The sequence below is a fragment of the Mauremys reevesii genome, linkage group 7 (assembly GCF_016161935.1).
Source record: "Mauremys reevesii isolate NIE-2019 linkage group 7, ASM1616193v1, whole genome shotgun sequence".
Taxonomy (NCBI): domain Eukaryota; kingdom Metazoa; phylum Chordata; order Testudines; family Geoemydidae; genus Mauremys; species Mauremys reevesii.
This window is the reverse complement of record NC_052629.1, coordinates 77351559-77366503: the sequence shown is the minus strand read 5'-3', so window position 1 is coordinate 77366503 and position 14945 is coordinate 77351559. Positions and strand designations below refer to the sequence as shown.

At 54.0% G+C, this 14945-nt stretch overlaps 1 protein-coding gene across 1 annotated transcript in view; it reads left to right on the top strand.

The window, feature by feature from the left end:
- GNAI2 (G protein subunit alpha i2) overlaps positions 1 to 14945 on the top strand; it is a 228151-nt gene that overhangs the window by 192992 nt on the left and 20214 nt on the right. Inside the window, exon 5 of the mRNA XM_039546937.1 lies at positions 961 to 1089. Within this exon, the coding sequence (XP_039402871.1) occupies positions 961 to 1089 (129 nt within the window). The remainder of the gene's footprint in view (positions 1 to 960; positions 1090 to 14945) is intronic.

Sequence of the window (14945 nt, the reverse complement as noted above, 5' to 3'; positions counted from 1 at the left end):
TGGCACTGGTGAGGCCACATCTGGAATATTGTGTCCAGTTTTGGGCCACTCCCTATAGAAAGGATGTGGACAAATTGGCGAGAGTCCAGCGGAGGGCAACGAAAATGATGAGGGGGCTGGGGCACATGACTTATGAGTAGAGGCTGAGGGAACTGGGCTTGTTTAGTCTGCAGAAGAGAAAAGTGAGGGGGGATTTGATAGCTGCTTTCAACTACCTGAAGGGGGGTTCCAAAGAGGATGGAGCTAAGCTTTTCAGTGGTGCAGATGACAGAACAAGGAGCAATGGTCTCAAGTTGCAGTGGTGAAGGTCTAGACTGGATATTAGGAAACACTATTTCACTAGGAGGGAGGTGAAGCACTGGAATGGGTTACCTAGGGAGATGGTGGAATCTCCTTCCTTAGAGGTTTTTAAGGCCAGGCTTGACAAAGCCCTGGCTAGGATGATTTAGTTGGTGTTGGTCCTGCTTTGAGCAGGGAGTTGGACAGATGACCTCCTGAGGTCTCTTCCAACCCATATCATCTATGATTCTATGTAGTTTCCATGGGCCATGGCTCCATATGGAGGATGAAGTGCAGCTGGGGTCCCTTTCTCACATGATTCCCCACCTGCAGTGTGTTTCTGTTTGGGCTGGGGCTCCATGCTCACACTAGGGAATGGCTCTAGCTTGCTGGAATCTCTGCTGACCTCTTTCCCCTACTCACTGGCCAGGAGATAGGTGTGAAGGGGACTTTATTTAACAAACATGGAAATGTTCCCTGGGCAGCTTTACTCCCATTGTCCTGCCATGCCAGAGGGTCTGAGTCCCTCTGGAACCAACACTGCGGTGTGGCCCACTTTCCTGTTTTCCCCCAAAGCACCCGGTCTGTGTAGTAGCCAGGAGGGCAGAGCCCTGAGACTGCACCAAGCCACGTCCCTTGGCTTGCCTTGCTGACGCAGCTTCCTTTGTGTTCTCTCTGCAGCTACCTGAATGACCTGGAGAGGATAGCCAGAGGGGATTACATTCCAACCCAGCAGGATGTGCTGAGGACCAGGGTGAAGACCACGGGCATTGTAGAGACTCACTTCACGTTTAAGGACTTGCATTTCAAGTAAGTGGGAGCTTCAAGACATGCCGGCCCCTTCGTTTCACCTTTCCTGGTGTCACTTGGGCTCATCCCATTCAGCCTTAGCTTTCCCTAGGGAGATGGGAACCTGTCCTGCCAGCAAAGCAATTCTCAGCATGATGCACCTGCAAATGCCTTGGTTTTTAAGAAGGAGATGCAGCCTCCAGGTCTGAGCATGCGGCGCCCTATCTTGATCCTTGTGGACTTGGGCCAATGTGGGCTGTTGCATGCTGGGACCTGCAGTCCTTACAGAGGTCAGGCCTGAGATGGAGTACAGCTTTAATTAGCTTCCTGCCAAAGGTAGGGGCAGGCTGTCTGCAAGGATACATCTACACTGCACACTAAGCCCGGGCTCCGACTTGGGTTTGAGTCCAAGCTCCCCTTCCAGGCACACACAAATCAGTCTCAGGTCTGACCCTGCTAGGAGGTGGATCAGAGCCTGAGTCCCGTCATTTTGCAGTGTGGACATGGCGCAAGCCGCAGCCCTTAGGCAGAAGGGCCACGTAGTGCAGCGTGGATGCGTTAGCACAATGCAGTGTGGACACTCGAGCACGGGCTTGGAAACACTGAGTGCAAAAGCCCGGGTCCCTCAAACCCAGGCTTAGTGTGCTGTTGTAGACACACCATAGGCGCCAACAGTTTGGACCGCTCTGTCTAAACGTGTCTGAAGCTGAATCTTTGTCCAGCCTAACATCCTTCCTGCTAGGAACTAGGCTCAACTCAGCAACACTGACTCTCACTGAGTTCAGCTGGCCTGTGAGGACGTCCCCTCCATTCATGTCCCGCTGCAGCTGGCAGCCAGGCTGGAAAGTGAGGAGACGCGTTGATGACTCTCCCAGGGAGGGAGCTTGTAATGTTGCCGTAGCCACAGTGGTGCAGTTAAGATCAGAACCAAGCCCTGTCCCCATCTCCAGCTCCTGCCGTGTAACCTGGGCACCTGTTGGATTAGCTAATCAATGCTCCTGCTGTGCTGGTGTGGGGGAGGCCAGGCTCAGCATGGGGATGTGGCTCAGGTGACCCCCGGCCACACTAATTCTTGGAATAAACAGCTACACTCCACTGACCTCATCAGAGCTGGGCCTGGGCTGCAGCTGGTACTTGGCTTCTATCCTGGGCTCTGCCACTAGCCTACTAGGTGACCTTGGCAGGTCACTTCACCCCTCCGTGTCTCAATTTCCCCATGTGTAAATTGAGAATAATACCTGGTGGGCAGGGTCAAGATTTAATTCCCTCTTTAGAGTACTTTGAGATCCTCTGATTAACGGTGCTAGAGAAGGACAGTGTAGCTAGCCGTGTGTTAGTGTCACTGGCGTGTAGGAGAAGAATTAGCATAGTGGAAACGCACTGAACTATTCTGCCCTCCTAAATGTCTGTCTCCGTTTGCTCTAACGGAGAATGAGCGTTCTGTACCCTGGCACGTGGTGTCTCGCGGGCAAATGAGTGGAAATCTGTTTGGTCTCAGCCTAGGCCACACATTGAAGAATCTTTTCAGAGCTGGAATAGCCGGGGGCTGCAGGTCAGGAGTGGGGAGCTTTGGCGGAGCAGGGCATTGGCAAAGGGGTGTGAGAGCTGCGGGCAGGAGTGGGGGAGCGTGTCTATACAGTGCACTTACTCTCTTTACTTTCACAAGCACCAGACTGACCCACAGGATACAGGTAGAAATAAGCATTGGCTTCCCACCTGTTGATACTGTATGATTCAGCATTTAAATTTGTAGCTCCCCTAGCCAAATTTCTTCCCATTCCAAGAGGCTGCAGTGCAGCTAATCCCCCTAGTGATATGTGAGCATTAACTAGGAGGGAGGGATGCAGCTGCCAGCATGACAGCAGGGCTGAGTGTGGTTACCTTAGCTCTTCACTAGTACTGCAACGAGACTGGAAGTTTTGGGGGCCAGATGGCAATGCCCTGACTCCTGTTGTTTGAAGTGGCCCAGCTTTACTTCAGCACATCACAGAGGCACTCACAGGTCTCTGAAACATGCAGGAAAACTAAATTTGCCACTGGAATAAAACTCTGTAATCAGTCAAGAAGCTCCGGAGATGGATCCGTTGCTTCAGAGGCTGCCCTGTCCCTGTGATCTCGCCAGGCTGCAGCCCAGCCTCCCACTCCCTGTGCACGATAAAATTGTGCTTTCCAAATGCCAGCCCCCAAATAGTACTGCACATGGAGTGGGAAGAGAACATGCTGAATGCACATGTTGGCACTAAGAATGTGACACATCAGACCTACTGGGTGCTGAGCCTAGCAAGTTTCCAGCTGATGCCTATGTACTCCTGGACTGTGCTGCTACAGAACCAGCTCGCTGCCATCTGGGCACGCTCAGCCTGACAGCACAATGCACTCAGGGAAGCCACCTTTGTCTGGGACTACCGTAGTTCATCACGTGAACATAGCTGGAAAGGCTTGTGCACCCTCTTCGTTCACATCACGCCCAGACTAGGCCTGCCATTTGGTATCTAGCTGGGGCTTATAGTTCCCCTCACCATAGTATCTGAATGCCTCACGCTCTGTAAAGTGTTTCTCCTCCTGAGACACCTGTTGGATGGGGAAGTGCCACCCCTGGTTACACTGAGGTAGAGAGAGTCCAAATGACTTGCCCGAGGTCACCCAGGCAGTCTGTGGCAGAGCAGGAGATGGAACCCAAGACTCTGTTGTCCCAGGGAGGTGCCCTAACCACTGGGCCATTCTTCCTGTCTGTGACCATAGAAATTAGAGAATGGAAAGAGAAATAAAATCAACTGGTCCGTCCCTTTGGCACAGGTCCTAGTCCCCGTTCCCTCCCCCTCACTCCTGGGCTGCAGCTGTAGTCAGACCATGGCTGTTAAAGATGGAGTGTGTTTATATTTTGTTGTTTCACCCAGGGACTTCAGCCCGCCAGCAGGGTTCTGGCTTTGTAATGCACTTTATTTAGCTAAGCGTGTCACATCTGAGCCCATATGGTCACAGCTGCTGCTGGCGAAACCTCTTAGCAAATTTTATTGGGGTGACTTTAAAAACTGATTATTGGGATGATCACTCTCAATAAATAGCAAAATCCTGAGCTGCCAGACATTGGGTTACTGTTCATCCAGGGGACGATGAAATCAGATTGAATGAGATTACACTAGCTTGAAAAGGTGGGAGCCTGAATCAGCATAAACAAGTTTAGTGCCCCCCTTTGCTTCCCAGCAGGAGATGGAAGCAGCAAATTCCCTTTCATTGTAGCCACCATGGTGGTTACTGGGGATTGAACCTGGACTTTGATCCCCAGCAGCAGAAACCTATATGGGGTGATTGAACAGTGTGCACTCCCCTTCCCTTTAGCTGGCACTGTGGTGCGAGCTTGTTTCTTCACGGGGACCAGTGACGAGATGGAGGGTGAGCACCCCTGCTGAGCCAGTGGTATTACCAAAGTGTCCCTCTCAATAGGACGGGATAGTCACCTCGGTGACTTAGGGCTGGTCCCTGCTGAAGAGTTGCATCAGCACAGCTGCATCTCCTGTGTGTGAAAAATGCACATTTCGGAGAGAAACCGTGAAGCTGACCTAAGCCCCGGTGTAGACAGCACTAGGTCTACAGAAGAATGCTTCCGTCAACCTGGCTACCACCTCTCAGGGAGGTGGGTTAAGCACAGCAATGGGAGAACCCCATCCATCAGTGTAGTGTCTAGACTGATGCTCTGCAGCGGTTTAAGTGTAGACATAGTCAAAGTCCCTCAGACGCTCCTTCTGTCTGAAGTGTCAGCTTGTCTGTGTCTCAGAGAGCTAGTTTACAAAAGTCTTGAGTCACTGATGGCAGCAATAGTGTACCCAGCGCTCCAATGGCTGCAGGCATTTTGGGCATCTTCTCTGAGCAGAGTTTGACTATATCATGCTTAAAATGCCAGTGACTTTTTGGTGCCCTGTGCCCCAGTGGGAGCAATGCAGGGAGATGGAGGTGTTGGGCGAGAGAGCTAGTGGAGTGGTGCCCATGTATTGTAGTCCTGTGGGATCCCAGCTCAGCTGTGGAAAAAGGGGCTTCAGCCTGCCTGGGAATCTGGTTCCTCCACCCTGAGTCACTTACCTGTATACTTGTCTGTCTGGGAATGGATCTGGCCTTCAGGGTATTTAGTGGTGTGTGACATTGCGCTAGAGAAAAGCTCTGGAGTCTGTAGATTGGATTTTCAGTTGCCTTGTGCTTTCAGGGTCATCCTCCTCCACAAAAGTCTGCCCAATAACTCTGTGGGTGATGTTCATGCACTTCAGCCACTTTCAGGCTTTCTTGCTTGATCAGGAGTAGTTTAGACCCAAAAATATAGGCCCTTCTTAAAATAATTGGGGTTTTGTAGAAAATGTCTTCAAGAATCTAAATGTCTGCTTCATTGTTTCTTAGATCCTCTGAGATCAATACGTCAGATTTAAGGAAGATGCAGATTGTTGCAGAGACCCAGACAAAATACAAGGGGGGGGGGGGATTGCAAACTATCTCTTTGAGCTTGTCTGTAGCTGTGACATTGAGTACCTGTCTCACAGCTGAAGAGCTCTGTGTAGCTCGGAAGCTTGTCTCTTTCACCAGCAAAATGTGGTTCAGCTGAAGACATTACCTCATCTACCTTGTCTTACTAGTGAGAATTAGTCACCCAGCTTGAGTCCTATGTGCAAAGACATCAGTGCTGGTCATGGACCAGCCTTTGATGAGCAGGTGGAGTTCCGAGAGGGGAGATGGTGTACAGCCAAGAAAGTAAACCAGATGTTCCGCCTCCAAAAAACAGCATGGGGCAGGTGAACTAAGGTTGCCCAATATGAAGGAGCTCAATTTGTGTGGCATGGTGGTGGCTTTGAGCTTTTATGGAGTTTAAGAACATTGAGTTAAAAAATACCTGGCCATAATTTCTTCCCAGCCTCCTTGCCCCCATGGAAATGTAGAGAAACATGATGAACGTTCCAAAATACTTACTTTTGGCTAGGTAAAAAGAGCTGCTGGGGATTGCCAGGGCATGGCCCCAGTCCAGGGGGCTACCACAGTGCTATGCTGGAGACCCCCAGCAGGAGAGCTCTGGGAGGAATGGGAATACAATGCACACTGCAGGACTGGTGTGTGATGCCAAAGATGGAGCAGCTTTTCAGTGAGTGCATTAAAGCACCCTAATTATTTCACACCCCGTCTTCCGGCCAGGCCCTGCATGTTTACATGTTCCTGGGATGCTGGGTTTCCTCTCTCTGATTGTCTCTGAGCTGGAATTCCTGGGTCTGCTTCATTGCATTGTTGAACAGATTGCTCAGCCTATTGGAAAAGGCCCATCTCGGCAGGCTGTGCACCCCTGCTAGCGGCATGGCAGTGGGCCGGGAGGAGGATCTAGATTTCAGTTGTAATGAAATTCTTGCTGGCTGATTAGAGAGAAGCCCGTTATGTCCCCTGTTCCATGCTCCTATCCCAGAGCTAGCCACTCATTGCTGGTGCTGCACCAGGAGACTTTTCACACGGGCTGGTTGGGGGTTTTTCCTTCTCAAGGGTTTGGGCTGGTTATAGACCTAATGGCCAGGAGCGACCATTCTGACCATCTGGTCTGACTTCCTGCTTCACACAGGCCAGAGCACACAAGGGAATCGAATGGGCTCAAGTGACTTTACCACCCTGACTGTATCTAGGGGACAGAGCCAAACAGCCCGAGTGATCCCTGTCCAGAAGGAGAACACGCGATCGTCGCTGTACTCCTGAAGGGGGTGACCTCTTCACAGTGACCATTCGCAACAGCTGATCGCAAAGAACCATGGGCCATCAGCCAGGGTGTGGGGCTGGAAACTAGGTCTACTTCTGTCCCCAGCTCTGCACCTCCGTTTCCCCATCCACACAGCATGGAAAATCATATTTACAGAGTCCATTGTTTGTAAAGTGCCCTGTGTTCTGCAGATGCAATGTAAGTGTGAAGCGTTATTTGTGATAGCAACACACTGCTGGAATATCCCAGAGCTAGCTCTTCCTTCGGCAGGCAGGGAGGGTTGAAAACTGCAGCAGCTGAATGGCTTCACTCCTCCCCCACTTCCCCCTTCTCTCCCCCCCCCCCCCCCCACCACCACACCTCCCTAACTCTTTGTGCAAGTTTGGTGCACTGCAATTATTTCCTGGCCAGTGTGTAAATCCATAGACTATGTGAGTAAATCCATTCCAACAGCAAACTGTTGGTGCTCCACCACTTCCATACAGAAGGCCTACCCACCCCGGTCCATTTTTCCAGGGGTCCCATGCATGATCGCCCAGATTAACAGCAGCCATGCCTGATCCTACCCAACAGCTGTTAGGTGGCCCCTGTGTAATAGCTTTACCATGTGAATATTCCTCTCTTTTATAATTTATTTATGTTCGTTTGCCATCAGTGACTGTGTTGAAGAATCTAGAAATGGTTGGGACAAAAGCAAAGTCCTACTGATGGCTCAGTGTCTGTGATCATATCCAAGGGGTAGCCTGTTTTCTACAGGCAGATGTAGCCAGAAGGGATCCTGTCTCCTGTGCCCTCGTAATTGCTACAGGTTTTGAACTCTCTTCTCTGCAAATGCCTGTGTTTTTACAGGCCTTTGAGGCTCTAATGCAAAGCCGTTGAGGGAGAGGCATAAAAGGCATCAAACAAATTAAATCCCAAGTTTCTGACCTAAATGAAAATCACATGCTTGCCTCAGTCCTTGCTAGGCTGGGGAGCCCTCCTGCCTTTGCTGAGCAGGGTCACATCAGCTGATGTTGGCAAGGCAGGGCTCATCCTGAGCTGGTTCATGTCCTGCGCTGACAGCATACCTCAGTAATGAGGAGCCCTGTGGAGCGGAGTGGGGACGCGACCCCATCCTGGTGAGATTGATTTCATGTTTAATCCAGCACCTGACAACTGTGCCAATTTGGTACTTTCCACGGCCTGGGCTGTGAGAAGGGGAGGGTGTGTGCTGGGGTTGGGAAGAGAGCTCAGTCGTGGCTCTGGTAGAAGACACTGTCCGTTCTCCCTGTTTATACCCAAGTGCTGGCCCTTGCATGCCTAGCTACTCAGCGCTGTGTGGGAACGCTGTGCTTTTCTGTTGGGTCGCATGCAGCTGGGGTGGCTCCAGCTGAGTCATGCTGGGAGGTGCCTCCAGCTAGAGAGGGTGGGGGAGTGTCTTTGGGGCAGGGGAAGCTGGGCCAGAGGAGAGCCTGGAGGAAAACCTGAGGGACAGCCACTTTCAGGGACAAAGCTTGGGCAGAGGTGTCGGTGCTGTTGCTTAGAGTTGCTATGAAATCCAAGCACCAGGAAAAGGGCTGGATTTGGAGCCTGTCTTGGCTCCTGCTTCGGACAGCGGAGGGAGTGATGTATTTCCTGTCCCATTGGTAGAGCCCTGCATAGATACACAATTTATACCTGCGGGTGCAGATATCCACATCTGCGGATATAATTTGTGTATCCATGCAGGGTTCTACCCATTGAAGGGTCTGCGATTGCGTAAAGAGGCTCAAGTCTCCTAAGTGAGCCTGGGAAGGAGGTGGCCTCCTGGGGTTCCTAATTCAGGCCTCTCTTATTCCATAAGACAAATGGTGGGAAGGGACCATCATGATCATCTAGTCTTACCTCCTGTGAATTGCAGGCCACAGAATCTCACCCACCCGCTCCTGTAATAGACCCCTAACCCCTGGCTGAGTTAGTGATGTCCTCAAATCATGGTTTAAAGCAGGGGTGGGCAAACTACGGCCCGCGGCCTGGATCCGTCCCGCCAGTTGTTTTAAGCTGGCCTTCGAGCTCCCACTGGGGAGCGGGGTCCAGGGCTTGCCACACTCCGGCACTCCAGCTGGGGTGCAGGATCGTGGGCTGCTCCACATGGCTCCTGGAAGCAGCAGAATGGCCCCCTCTCAGGCTCCTGTGCATAGGGGCTTCCAGGAGGCTCTGCTCTGCATGCTGCCCCTGTCCCAAGGCCCACCCCCGCAGCTCCCATTGGCCAGGAACCACAGACAATGGAAGCTGAAGGGGCAGAGCCTGCAGGATGAGGCAGTGTGCAAAACTGCCTGGCTGCGCCTCCATGTAGGAGCCAGAGGGGGGACATGGCTGCTGCTTCCGGGAGCCACTTGAGGTGAGTGCCACCCAGAGCCTGCACCCCTGAGCCCCAGCCCTGATCCCCCCCTCCCGCCCTCCAAACCCCTCAATTCCAGCCCGGAGCACCCTCCTGCACCCCAAACTCCTCATCCACACCCCCAGCCGGAGCTCTCACCTCCCCGCACCCCACTGCCCCAGCCCATAGCCCCCTCTCGTACTCTGATCTCCTCATTTTTGGCCCCACCCTGGAGCCCATACCTCCAACCAGAGTACTCACCCCCTCCTGCACCCCAACCCCAACTTTGTGAGCATTCACGGCCCGCCATACAATTTCTATTCCCAGATGTGGCCCTTGGGCCAAAAAGTTTGCCCACCCTTCATTTAAAGATTTCAAGTTACAGAGAATCCACCATTTACACTAATTTAAACCTGCAAGTGACTTGTGCCTCATGCTGTAGAGAAAAAACCATGGGGTCTCTGCCAATCTGACCTGGGGGAAAATTCCTTCCCAACCCCAGATATGACGATCAGTTAGCAAGCATGTGGGCAAGATCCAGGAGCTAGACAGCTGGGAAAGAATTCTCTGTAGAAACTCAAAGCCCTCTCCATCTAGTGTCCTATCACTGGCCATTGGATATACACCTCTACCTTGATATAATGCTGTCCTTGGGAGCCAAAAAACTCTTACTGCGTTATAGGTGAAACTGTGTTATATTGAACTTACTTTGATCCACCGCAGTGCGCTGCCCTGCCCCCCCGGAGCACTGCTTTATCATGTTATATCCAAATTCGTGTTGTATCGGGTGGCGTTATAGCGAGGTAGCGGTGTACTTGCTGCTAGCAGTCACAGATTGGCTCATGGAGTCCATGGAATATAGACTAGGACTTCTTGGGTACTCCTCATCCTAGCCGGAAAGACTACAGCAGTGGTTCTCAACCTGTGGCCTGCAGGCCGCATACGACCACATTAGCATACAGCTGCGGCCCAGCTCAGCTGTGTGCTAAGGGCTACGGGGTATGGGCTGCCAGCTGTCACCAGCTCCATACTGCAGGATCCGGGCTCAGGGTCCTGCACTCGGCTCTCTGCTCCTGGCCCCGCTCTGTGGAGGGGTCTCTGAGCAGAGGATGCTGGGCATAGGAGTTTGTGGGGGCCACAGTGATAAATAGGTTGAGAACCACTGGACTACAGCACACTTTGCCCGCCTCAGATCCTCTTCAGAGGACTGTGCCCACGTAAGTGCCTCTCTCAGCACCTAGGGCCACTAACAGCAACACTGGAAATATTGTACATATCATAAATATCCACTCCACAAATCACAGCCTCCTCAATCTTCTATCTCTGTGTAGCTCGAAAGCTTGTCTCTTTCACCAGCAGAAGTTGGTCCAATAAAAGTTATTACCGCACCCACCTCATTGTAAGCTAAGATAATTAACAAGTGAAATGAGCAAGGGTTTGCTGAAGAGCAAAGCCACAGAGCACTCAGGATTGCAGCTGCTGCAACTACAGTGTGGTATTGCCATCACCATCAGATGACTGGTGTCTCTTTTTTCAACTGTGGGAGGAGCTTAGAAACATGGGAGAAGCTAAGCTATTTAGATATAATAACCTAGCTAGATTTTACATCTCCTTACATCTCTTCCATAGCGAAGATTCCTCTCCTTGGCAATCATTGCGTTATCCTGGAGAGAAAGAGAGAGAGATCTTCAGATAAAGGCTGGGTTTCCAAAACACATCATCGTCCATTGAAAGTGAAAGACATTTTGCTTAGGGGATAAATGGAACTTTGGCCCTTTTGTGAGTGCGTTACGGACTCACAGGTTGTGTCCACTCTTGGCCCCGTATGGTCCCTGGGAGGTCCTTCAATGTGACAGTCCTTCTCGGGGTCCACTCTCTCGGGGGTTAAGCCCCTCTGCCTCCTGGAACTGCACCTCTCTGAGCCTTAGCACGCCTGTGTCTTGCCGTTGGCCCTCTCAGGGAGTCCACTCGCTCTGGACCCTCGGGGCCTCTACTCCCAGAGGGAATAATGCAACCCTGTTCTCTAGACCAAAGTGACTCTCAGTCAGGGCTGGTCTACACTATGGGGGAATATCGACCTAAGATACGCAACTTCAGCTATGTGAATAACGTAGCTGAAGTCGAAGTATCTTATATCGAATTACCTACCATCCTCACGGCGCGGGATCGATGTCTGCGGCTCCCCATGTCGACTCCGCTACCGCCGCTCGGGTTGGTGGAGTTCCAGAGTCGACAGGAGCGCGTTCAGGGATCGATATATCGCGTCTAGATGAGACACGATATATCGATCCCCGAGAAATCGATTGCTACCCGCCGATACGGCGGGTAGTGAAGACGTACCCTCAGAGTAAAACAGGAGTGTTTATTGAGCGTCTGAACACAGCATAGGAAACTCTCAGGCCTGGCCTCCCTCAGCACAGTACATCTAGGGCTCCCCTGCATCCAGGTGGGCTCTGCCTGCTCTCTCTTTCCCCCCAGCCCCGAGATCTTTGTCTTCTGTCCCAGGTAGACAGGTCACTGGGGCCCTCTCTCTTCCATCCTTTGTTACCCTCTGGCTGGAACTTGTTGGTCAGGTCACCAGGGTCCTCGCTCCTCAGCCAGAACCAGCTGACTGCCAAGCTGGGGTGGGTCTCTTAGGCACCAGGTCACCACTTGTTAGGGTTCCCCATCTCCAGGCCGTTGTCTGGAGGTCCCGGCTGCTAGGTGAGGTCACACCTCGTTCTCTGCAACAACAAACTCTCTCCCACCACCTTGTTAAACATGCAGCACACAGGGAAACTGAGGAGCGCACACACTATGCATGTAAAAGACTACAAAGATCCCCAACTTCGTCACAGAGTGTGCTTTAATGATGTATGAAAAAGGCCTGAAAGGGTTTTTAATAAGTGTTTTTGCTTGTTTCCTACCTCAGAAATACAGGTCGTATTCTTCGAGTGATTGCTCCTATGCATTCCAGTAAGGTGTGCGCGCTGTGCGTGCACGGCTCTTCGGAACATTTTTACCCTAGCAACTCCGGCGGGCTGGCTGGGCGCCCCCTGGAGTGGCGCCGCCATGGCGCCGAATATATACCCCAGCCGGCCCGTCCGCTCCTCAGTTCCTTCTTACCGCCCGTGACGGCCAGTTGGAACAGTGGAGTGCTCTCTTACCTCCACAGCCCTAGCATTTCTCCATTCTTCTCTGTACATAGTTGGTTACCTTAGTTTAGTAGTTAGATTAGTTGAATAAGTTTAGTTAGTTATAGTATAGTAAGGGAATTACAGGGGTTCGCCCCTCTTCTTCCACAACCGGTGCGGGCTCATGCCCAAGGCACCGGGGTTTAAGCCCTGTGCAGCTTGCCAGCGGCACATGCCCGTGGGTGACCCGCACGACTCCTGCCTGCGCTGCCTCGGGGAATCTCACAGGACAGATAAGTGCCCGATCTGCACGGCGTTTAAGCCGCGCACCAGAAAGGAGCGAGACTCTCGCCTCAAGCAGCTCCTTACGGAGTCAGCACTTCAGCCTCCCACGCCGTCCCCGGCGGCACCGAAACCGTCCTCGGCGCGCAGCGCACCAGCGGCACCGAGCCGCCCCGGTACCGACACGGCTAAATCTTCGCAGACGGCACCGACGTCCCGGCACCGTTCCCTCTCTCCACCGAGGAAGCGGAAGACGGCGCACTCGGCTCCTAAGCCTCCTACTTCGGGACAGCTTACCCAGCCATCACCGGCACCTCCAGCACCGGCTGTGGTAGTGCACAAGCCGTGCACGGTCCAGTTGACTCCGGCACCTCAAGAGCCGTCGAGACCTGTACCTCCCTGCTCCCCGGTGCCAACCGCGGTTGAGCTGCATCTCCCGTCCATGCCCGAGACATTCTCGACGGCGAGAGAGCTTATCGAGCTCACAGAGGCACCGAGCCTCCGGCCCCCGGCACCGCCGGTGCCGCCTGTTCAGTCAGCGGGCAAGCCGGCCATGATGCGGCCCCCTTCCCCTGACGGACGGGATAGACGGCGCTCCAGGACTCGGTCTCGCTCCCGGTCCCGAAGACGATCACCGTCGCGCCGCTCCAGGTCCCGGCACTGCTCTCCATCGCGGTACCGTTCACCCTCTCGACGCCGGTCGCAGTCCCGGTACCGCTCAACATCGCGGTACCGGTCGCACTCCCGGAAACGCTCCCGGTCCCGATCACCGTCCTGTCGGCACCGCAGGAAGTCCGAGTCCCAGCACCGGTCCCGGCACCGTGACTCCAGAAGCCGCTCCCGGCACCGCAGGTCGAGATCCCGGTCGAGCTCCCGGCACCGTGGCAGTCAATGGTCTCGCTCGCCATCTCGGTACCGCGACGACCGGCACCGACCCTCGGCACCGTCCGGGGACAGGCTGCCAGCTTCGACGGCGCAGTCCGTCAGCGCCTCCGCACCTCCGTGGCCATCCCGTCACTCGTCGGTCGCTTCGCGGGCAGACAGCTATGGCCATCTCCAGGCGGCCCCGCACGGAGAAGTCCTCGGGGCACAGCAGTGGGGTTTTTGGGTCCCCTGGGCCCAATACGAAGCTCAAGGGCTACCTTGCCCCCAGCGGACCCCAGCCTCCGAGCGCAGAGTGCCGGAGGCCACTGTCAGCAGGCCACCCCCATCACCGGGTGAGGCCCAGTTACTGCCTGATCCCGCGGAGCGTCCACGGTCCGAGTCAGCTGACCACCCCATCGAGGACCCACCTGCGGAGGCGGTGGTCCAAGGTCTGTCCTCGTCATCTTCACCAGACGAGGCAGTGGCGGGGGCTTCTACGGTAGACCCTCCGCCTATTGACTTGCGGGCCCACCAGGACCTTCTCCGCCGGGTGGCGAAGGCCATCGACCTACCGGTAGTGGAGGTCACTGAGGACGAGGACCCGGTGACAAATGTGATTGGAGCGGAGGCTCCAGTGCGGGTGGCCTTGCCATTCATCCGCACTATCCAGAAAAATGCCACTACCATCTGGCAGTCACCGGCGTCCGTCCCTCCCACCACCCGCGGTGTAGAAAGAAAGTACTTCGTCCCCCCCACGGGGTACGAGTACTTATATACCCATCCTGCACCAGACTTGCTCGCGGTCCAGTCGGTCAACGACAGGGAAAGGCATGGTCAGCCAGCCCCTGCGCCAAAGTCCAAGGAGGCGAGGCGCATGGACCTATTGGGCTGAAAGGACTATTCGGCAGGGGGTCTCCAGTGCCGCATCGCCAACCAGATGGCCCTTCTCGCCAGATACACCTTTGATATCTTGGTGTCCCTGGCGAAATTCACAGAGCTGATCCCAACAGCCTCGCGCCAGGAGTTCACGGCCCTCCTGGAAGAGGGCAAGAAGTCCTCCAGGTCCTCCATCCAGGCCGCTCTGGACTCTACAGACTCAGGTGCTAGAACCCTGGCCTCAGGAGTAACCATGAGGCACATCTCCTGGTTGCAGTCCTCCACATTGCCACCGGAGGTGCAGTACACCTTGCAGGACCTACCCTTCGACACTCAGGGTCTGTTTTCTGAAAAGACGGATTCCAAAATTCAGACCCTGAAGGACGGTCGCATAGCCATTCGCACTCTGGGTATGCACATGCCGGCTACCCAGCAAAGGTCCTTTCGGCAGCAACCCTACCGGCCATTTAACCAGCCTAGGTCGCGACCCTACAATAGCAGGCGTCCCGGCTTGAGTCGCCGTAGACCGTCGGGCAACAGGCGCAACCAGGGCCAGGCGCCTCCCAAGGCTCCTCAAGGACCCAAACAGGCCTTTTGATGGGACGCCCGAGGACGGCCCATCAGTCTCTCCACCGGATCCTTCCCCGTTGTTTTTCAACCGTCTTTCCCACTTCCTCCCGGCGTGGTCCCA